This window comes from Melanaphis sacchari, unplaced genomic scaffold, assembly GCF_002803265.2.
Source record: "Melanaphis sacchari strain LSU unplaced genomic scaffold, SCAv2.0 Contig4_pilon_pilon, whole genome shotgun sequence".
NCBI lineage: Eukaryota > Metazoa > Arthropoda > Insecta > Hemiptera > Aphididae > Melanaphis > Melanaphis sacchari.
In genome coordinates, this window is record NW_020271335.1 from 1,942,115 (window position 1) to 1,950,926 (window position 8,812).

Sequence of the window (8,812 nt, forward strand, 5' to 3'; positions counted from 1 at the left end):
TTTATAATCAAGATAGTAAAAATAATGTTCGCACTGCTCCTAAAATAACATATTCTCATATATTTCCTGGACCTTTTGAAAAAATGCGTGTTTATTTAGCAGCACAGGTGTTTAGTGAGAGTGTCGCAGCTGGAATGCTAGTTTTCTTAGCATCAAGTCACTTATCTTATACTTCATTACCTACAATTAACTTCATTCGAAATATGGATAAACTTTTTGATATCTTTAATTCATCTAAACGACCTGGCTTAAAAATTTTTAATAGACCTTTTAAAAATACTGATACCCAAATTTCCCATTTAAAATTTATGGAAAACTTTTTTAAAACACTACAAGTATTTAACAAAAAAACAAATGTTGAAGTGACAAACCAAATGAAATTTATTAGAGGTTGGTTAATTTCAATCTCTGGTTTATTTCATTTGTGGGAGTCACTAAAAGTTATTAATACTGATGAAAATTATGTTTTGTATACAAACCGAATTAACCAAGATAGGTTGGAAAATTTATTTGGCACATTTCGCACCCAACATAATGGAAATAATATTAATCCAACTCCCATACAATTCATCTGGTCATTTAAACAAAATTTTTGTCTTAATTATTTTACTCATTCAGAGAATGCAAATTGTATAGCAGACTTTGATGAAATTTTATCTAAAATAAAGACTGATACTTTTAATGACGAAACCAAAAAAATAATATTTCAAGATAAAAATCCATTTAAATTTAAAAAAAATACACTTACAATAGATACCCCAGATTATAGAAATTTATCTATACCCGAGAAAAATGCTTTTACATATGTTTGTGGGTTTTTAATGAAAAAATGTATAGAAAAACATAGTTGCGAAGTTTGTATTCATTATGCAAAATCACAAAACAAATTGGATGAGTCTTTCTTACTTTGTTATTTCAAAGCATATGAAAATTCAGAAAAGTCTATGTATGGAAATTTAATGATGCCACAACATGAATTTTACAATTATATAGATGAGTTAGAAAACATTTTTATAAATAGGTTTCCACAAATAGCTATTGAGAATGAAGTAGGTATTAAGTTAAAGCTAAGCATGACTAATGTTGTATTTCGACATCCGTGTCCACTGTTTAATAAAGAATATTTAATTAATTATTTTATAAGGTTTAGGATTCATGCTGCTATTAAATTTTTAAATAGAAATTTAATTTCAGAGAAACAAAAAAAAAATAGAAAGTTATGTATTTTAAATCATTTATAAATTAATTATAAGGATAATCATGTTTTAAATTTATAATATGTATTAATTTTTAATTGTTTATATTAAAAAATTTAAGTTGTTTGTAGTTTACCTATATTATAACATTATTTAATTGTCAATATATTGTTGTATACTGTGATAAATTTAAATAAATATATTTTTGTGCAAAAAATATTTTACTTTTCTGTTAATTAACGTACTAAAGTTCGAATAACTTGTAAGTTGTAAAGTTCACTGGTTTAATTCAAATTTCAAAAATATGGTATGTATATACAATAAATTAGCATTGCTATTTGTGGTCACACTGATTTGGGAGCCGACCAATCAAAGCACCTTATTCATTTTTTACATTGCAACATACGAAGTGCACAATCTGTTTTCATATAATCTGTGTAATAACCATAGTCTTAGAAAATCTTTTAAGACCGTGGTAATAACTCATAACTTAATATTATAATATTCATTGTTTAAACGCGGCACACGCTATTAATTATTATGTAATTACTAAAGTAGGTAGTATAATACATTAATACGTATAGTAAAGTTATTACGACGGGGAAAACTTGACATCGTCGGGACTAGGACCGACATGTATGAATCAAAAGTTTTATCAATAATCATTAATCAATGTTAGGTTTAAACGTGTAAAAAAAGCACTACCGGAAAATGTCTAATTGTTGAAATTAATAACCATCCGAATATGAATGACAAATATATGCCATATTTTGCTCAATAGAGAACATAACGGTGACACGGCATAATGGACAATATTAATAAATTATAATTCATATCACGGTCGGATGATATTTTTTTTTTTTAATATATTTACAATCTGTTATTTAAAACAATAAGTAATAGCATCTAAAATCAATGGTAATAGTTAACAAAAATTTTTATTATAATATAGTGCATGAATAATTTGTGAAGAGAATTGTTCATTAATAACACCTCAGAATGTTTTTTTTTTTTTTAATTAGTTCAAATTGTTTTTTTAATAAAGCAAATCTCTGGACCAATAATTTTGTTTTAGACATCGTTTAACGGTTTAACATTATTAGGGAGAGGTGAGGAAAAACATGTTGCTGATGAGTGGATTTAAGTGGCTTAATAATTTAATGTGGAAACGTTTATACTGGTTTTTAGTAAGTTCGTTGACGATGGGTATTTTAAAGTCTTTATGAAGTGATTCATTGGTAATAAACCATGGAGCTCCGGTTATAATTCTAAGGGTAATAGATTGGAAGGCTTGGATAAGACGTATCTATGTTAGATAACAAGAGCCGTCAATAAAAAATACTCGAGTATGTAATGTGTATTTGATTAAATAAAAATATGCAAAAAAAAAAATGGGAAAAAATATAAAAATATGACACTGGTACTGGTCACAAAATGTCAAAAATAAGTATTTGAAAGTTTAAAACACTATTTTATATTCGATCTTTAAAGTTAAAATTACTAGAAAATTCTTCAATATACTATTTTACTATCGAAATTTGGAATTTATAGTATGTATTTTTGGCATTCAAATTTAATTTGAATCATAAATAACATGAAACTTGCTCACAATATTCACTACGATGATTATATCAAAACACATACTAATATCTAACTGTATGTACTATGTAGTATAGACGTAGGTATAGTTGAAGAATAATCTTAAATTTTATTTATATGATAAGATATAGGAAAGAACGGATGTCTGTGACACCGTGCAGCACATTTGGCGTCGCAAGCATGTCTATCATTCGGCTGTATCGTTTTTAAGCGCATCGACGGCTGGCAGTTCGAATTCTACCGGCGGGGCACCGGGGCGAAAATGACGTATCGGACTCAAACCAGTGCAGTGGTTTACCCAGTTTTCGCCCCGGAATCTCCGTCATTGTCTGCCGCGCCACTAGTATCCAAGTGCATGTCATCGCATGGGTCACTCTTGAAGTCCGTCGCAGTCGCACCGACAACCTAACCTATCCTCGCGCGCCCGCGACTCTATGTCCGACACTCCGCTCGATTGCCCTGGACCGATTGCGGTAACTAGAATATAAATAATCAGTGGCCATAATAGTTCTATGTTCACGAACGCCATCGGTTCTCTTTCCCCCTTTTTTTTATCCATCCATCTTGTCATAGTTTTTAAGTATTTTTGTTATTGTATTTGGGTAATTTATACATTATGACAAATAGGTACCTACTCTTGTTGTACAATATATTATATTGTAGTATAAACAAAATGTTTTGTATATACAAAAAAATATTTTTCATGTTACCTATTATTTATTATTCATATTGCAAGGTAATAACCTACCTTCATGTATTATTGTTTAAGTTGAAATTGATTATATCCAACAAAAAATCTGAAGACCTATTGCTCTACTGTACAATAAGTTTTAAATGTAGTACCACGACTATTGGATTTCAAGAGAGATCACTGTAGTCTGTAATAGATATGTTTAGAAATGTGAATTCGAGTCGGATTTTCATATTAAATAAGAGTAGTATTTTTCGTAATTTATTAAAAATAATATCTTTTAAAATTCTTTGTAAGTGAATACCCAAGGTCGGAGACAGAATATGAAAATAACTCTAATAAAAAAGTTTAGTCTCGTGACGAAGCGGGTAATACCGATGTTTGGTTGAAGTAGGCTTTTTTTAATATATTAAATAGATAGGTACCGATAAAAAAATTGCGGTATGAAAAACAAAGCTGGAGTAAAATAATAATATGTTTACGTGATTATAATTAACTAATCTATAATCTATAATACAAGTAATATCAAATAATTTAACACAATCCTAAAAATAAAAATAAAACTATATCATTTTATCGAATGTTTGTTTCTATTTTTTAACAATACAAATACAAATTTTAAATTTAACTAAAATATTTTTAAGTACATTTCATTAAATTTTGTCTGCAATTATGTGATTTTTGAATACAAAATAATATCTGTTATCATATAGGTAGCGGTTTTCACAATCCTGATGTGTAAAAAGTTAAAAAGTATCTGCAATCGTGTTTCACCTTTGTATATTAGTACAGCGATTCCTATTAGGATTTCGGAGAGAGCTAAGTATTAATTAAAAGAAATACTTGCATGCGACATATAAAGCTAATAACATTTAATTTGCACAATATTGATCTAGAAAAGGGTCTTTGTTTAGTGAATTATTTTTCCCGATTGTAAAAATTCTTCAGTCACACTTTTAATGGCAATAAGATTTAAAAATGAAAACAATTTATACTATAATTTTAATTTTACAAAAAAATCATAGTTAAATTAATCAATTCATATTATTAATATAGATACTATATTTATTTAAATATTTAATTGAAATCAATATTGTTTAATTATACTTCGATATTGATGGACGACCAACACAAAACTTGTTTTAGGGCCATATAGTGGGGACAGTCGCGGTTAAATATACTGTATAAGGTCCAAGGCTACTACATTCGCTTGATTCGTTCAAAACACAGTACAGTAGGTCTGGTATCACAAAATTACTCAGGTTGCTCTCATCTAAATAGAAAAATTGGATGTTATTATAATTTTTTTAAAATGAAAACTATTGTACATATAAATATTATACTATTTATTTTATGTTTCTCCAAAAAGTCATCAGAAAAATCAGTTACGCTTGGCTTAAATGAAGGTATGTACGAGATATTTTTTTTAAATACATAATAATATGAAAGTATATTATTATATTAATATATTTATATATTGTTACTAGTTATAATATAATACTACTATATAAAAAATGTCTTAAATAAATTATATACTTTTGAAAATATTATCAATCAATGAAGAAGAGTACCCAGAATACATATTTTTGTACTTATACTGCAATGATTTTAATATAATTTATTATAAACCATATAAAAATAGTGCAGTTAACAAAAAAATAAAAAAGGTGGTTAAATGAGAATTAATCTATTAATAAAATTACTGCACAGTACTAGTTGTCGAATGAATCACTTTAATGAGTGTATTAAATTTGAAGTCAATGGTATATCATTGTATACAAAAAACCATTTTAAACAAAAACAGTTTGTCAGCTTACATCACTAAATATAGTTAAAAAAACATTTATGAGACTTTTATGTATCTATTACCTATTGGCTATATTATTATATTTTATTTCTAATGCAATGTTTTCGACAAAAATATATTCAATCTTCAGTATTAATTATAGTAAAATAAATCATTTACCTAATTGGCGAAAATTTATAGTAGATATGGTTATACATTCTTAATTATAATAAAATATTTAAAAAAATGCGTTATAACTAGAAATAGCAATTTTATGGGTTTTAAATATAATCGCTTATAAAGTTGAAAACTGAAATATAATATTTTCATGTAGGTACCATGTAGGTAATATTATGTCTTATCATGTACCTACCTATAGTATTCCAAAAAACACGCACATCATTATAAAACCGATATACTTATTGTTCCGTTCAGAATTTAAAATATAAATAGAAAATATGATGGGATATTTTTATAACTTTACTGCACTTTTCTTAGGTGATACATGCAAAAAAGGCAATGGATTGGAATCAGATCATTCTTGTAAGCGTTCTGAAAATTGCGAATCCTTGAAAATAATGATAGCAGATGGAATACATCTTGATTTGTGTTCGTTTGATGGATTAAATCCAATATTTTGCTGTCCACCAAATATTCAAAAAATAGATATTTTAAATAACTCGATGAATAAAATACCAAGCATTGTTAACGAAAGTATTAGCAGTTGTATTGATACATTTTTATTTTTATTTTCACCATATGCAAATATTTTAACGATAAATTATTTATCTATAGAGTGTCAGGAGTATTCTAAGTTAATGAACAAGTTTAAAATGGAAGATACTAATTTGACTACAAAGTTAACAGAATCAACAACAGAGTCTAGATTTACAAAAAAATACACTAACGTAAGTATTTCCCCGTGTTATGATGGTAAATTGTTATTTAACAGTGAATTTATAATAGTTGAACAAATGTGTATTTAAATTATAATCTATATATTAATAATGTATTGTTGATAATTGATTTTATTGTTAGCCGTTTTTGATGGACTGTGAAGCAGATTTAAAATCGTCAGTAACGAATATTGCAATAGAAATGTACCAAAAAGTTATTAAAATATCACAACACACGGAAGTTTTTTCAATTAATATTCCATTGGCTGAACCAAAGGAATACCCACACATGGTAAGTATTTAAATTAAATAGTTATCAATTTTTTTATAATATATAACTAATAGATTTATAACTTTTAGGCGATAATTGGTTTTGGGGAGAAGCCGGAAGATGGCTTGTGGGGTTGCGGAGGTTCACTGATTAGTGAAAGATGGATATTAACAGCTGCTCATTGTGAAAAATTGAGACAGAATGTTCTGTAAATGTCTAGAACTTATAATTAAAATTATTTTAGATAAAAATATCACGCTTAATTAAATCATTTATTAATTATAAATATATACATATTTATGATTTTTTTACCGGAAACCAGGTAATAGGCATATCGTTCACGAATCCAGGTCAAAATTGGTAAAATCCATCTTAGCCTATGCGTTATAACTAAACGAGGGTTAGAATTTTATAATAATCACCGGTAAACAATTGATTACAACTTACAAGTTACAATTGCAAATCAATATTCTACATTTATAAATCGATGACATTAGATAATAATAATTATTGTCATATACCTAATTATACTGTTTTCTTGTTCGTACCTATATATTCTATTCGTTGAACCCTCCTAACCTAACCTAACCTAACCCTAGATTTTTTTTATTCATTTGATGTTGTAATTTGAATAATTTAGATATTTTTATCTAATATCATAAATCATAATGAATATTGGTACAAGAAATTTTTAAATTATTATCTTATTAAATGTTTAGTTATAATAATATATACTTAATATATATTTTTCATTTTACCGTGATCACTATTTATCAGTATTTGTTCCTAAAAAAAAAAAAAAAAAAGTCTGATATTTTCTAAAGTATAAACTTATTAGGAAGAAATATTAACTTTGTTTCTATTTTTATACATACATGTCTGCTTGAAGAAAAATGGCGCGTTGGGCACGATTAGGAGATTTAAACTTAATCTTAACAACAGACGACGCTCGACCAAAAGACTATCGAATTGTGCGGCATGTTATACATCCATGTTTTAAACCACCTTCGAATTACAACGATATCGCTCTGTTCCAGTTGGAAAGAAACGTTGAGTTCTCCGAGTACGTAATGCCAATTTGTCTTAATTCAGATCCGTTTTTAGACCCTCAAATACAAGTAGCAACTAGTTGGGGAAAACCTTCTTTCGGTTAGCTTTTACATATATATTTAAATACTCATACACGTGTGTCAACTGTCTAAAAATTCAATAAGTACGAATTTTCAGAATCTATTTCAATGAGTCATGATTTGTTAAAAGTAGAATTGAATATCGTCCCTGGGAGTTTTTGCAATGATAGTTATGGCATTAGAAATGCCAAGTTAAAATATGGCATATTAAACGACAGAATGATTTGTGGGAGTCCATTAGAAGGCACTACCGATGTTTCTGCGGTATGATATTTATCTTTTAAAGCCATATATTTGTTCGATATAAATAATACATTTATTGAATTTTTTAGGGAGATTCTGGCGGTCCGCTTCAATATAAACACAATGGTTCAAGCATACATACCCAATATGGAATAATATCATTTGGAACAACTTTTGGAGATGGTCCTGTAGTGTATACTAAAGTATCAAAATATATTTCTTGGATTGAAAATATCGTCTGGTCTTAAATTAAACTTAAATTAAATTATAAATATACTATAATGAGTATAATGATCGTGTTATTAAAATATCAACAGTTATTATATTTGAAATAAATGTGAGTGTGTTTTTTTTAAATGGGTATATTTATTTAGCTATTAAAAAATATTTTTTTATTAAATGTATAATTTTATACAATGCACTAATAACTTAAAACCTAATCTGATAAGTACCTATATGTTGTTTTTTTATGCATAAAGAATGAGTTTAAAATGAAATTATACTTGGTTAGGTTAGGTGCACACTAACTCCCTTGCACTTGTTCAAATTTTGATTTTTTGAATTTTAGTATAGATAATATAGCGTTTCTCAACCTTTTTTATTTACATACCCATTTAAACTCTCACCATTGCTTTACTTACTCCAATGGTTAGTAGATACCCGTTGTCCATAACTGTATTCAGTAAAACACTAAAATTTCAATTAAACATCTCAAACGCGCGGGACCATGAAAGAGTAACGGATAATTGAATTGGACAGATAAAAGAAAAAGTTCATTTTATATTTATAATTATTATTCATTTTTATATTATAGGTATTAGTATTAATTTATGATGATAAAATAAAATAATTTGAAAAAATAGTTATTTTAGTTTGCTTACATGAATCCCAAACACTTTTATCACAGATAAGTTTTTTTTTAGAAGTATGTTTAGGAATATACTCATTATGGCATGTGATATTATTTGTTTATAATTCACAATATCATCACTATGATGGT

General features: G+C 27.1%; 1 protein-coding gene across 1 annotated transcript; it reads left to right on the top strand.

The window, feature by feature from the left end:
• Positions 1–4,683: 4,683 nt before the first annotated feature.
• On the top strand, positions 4,684–8,119 carry LOC112598774 (serine protease snake-like). Its single transcript, XM_025345378.1, has 8 exons — positions 4,684–4,892; positions 5,771–5,986; positions 6,068–6,180; positions 6,311–6,460; positions 6,529–6,647; positions 7,329–7,588; positions 7,667–7,833; positions 7,902–8,119. Exons 1-8 carry the CDS (start codon positions 4,799–4,801, stop codon positions 8,058–8,060), a joined length of 1,278 nt encoding a protein of 425 aa, XP_025201163.1. The 5' UTR covers positions 4,684–4,798; the 3' UTR covers positions 8,061–8,119.
• Positions 8,120–8,812: the final 693 nt, after the last annotated feature.

Coding starts and splice junctions, on each gene's coding strand:
- LOC112598774 (XM_025345378.1), top strand. CDS start 4,799: ATGAAAACTATTGTACATATAAATATTATACTATTTATTTTATGTTTC. Junction 6,648..7,328: donor AAATTGAGACAGAATGTTCT/GTAAATGTCTAG, acceptor GTCTGCTTGAAG/AAAAATGGCGCGTTGGGCAC. Junction 7,589..7,666: donor TTGGGGAAAACCTTCTTTCG/GTTAGCTTTTAC, acceptor ACGAATTTTCAG/AATCTATTTCAATGAGTCAT.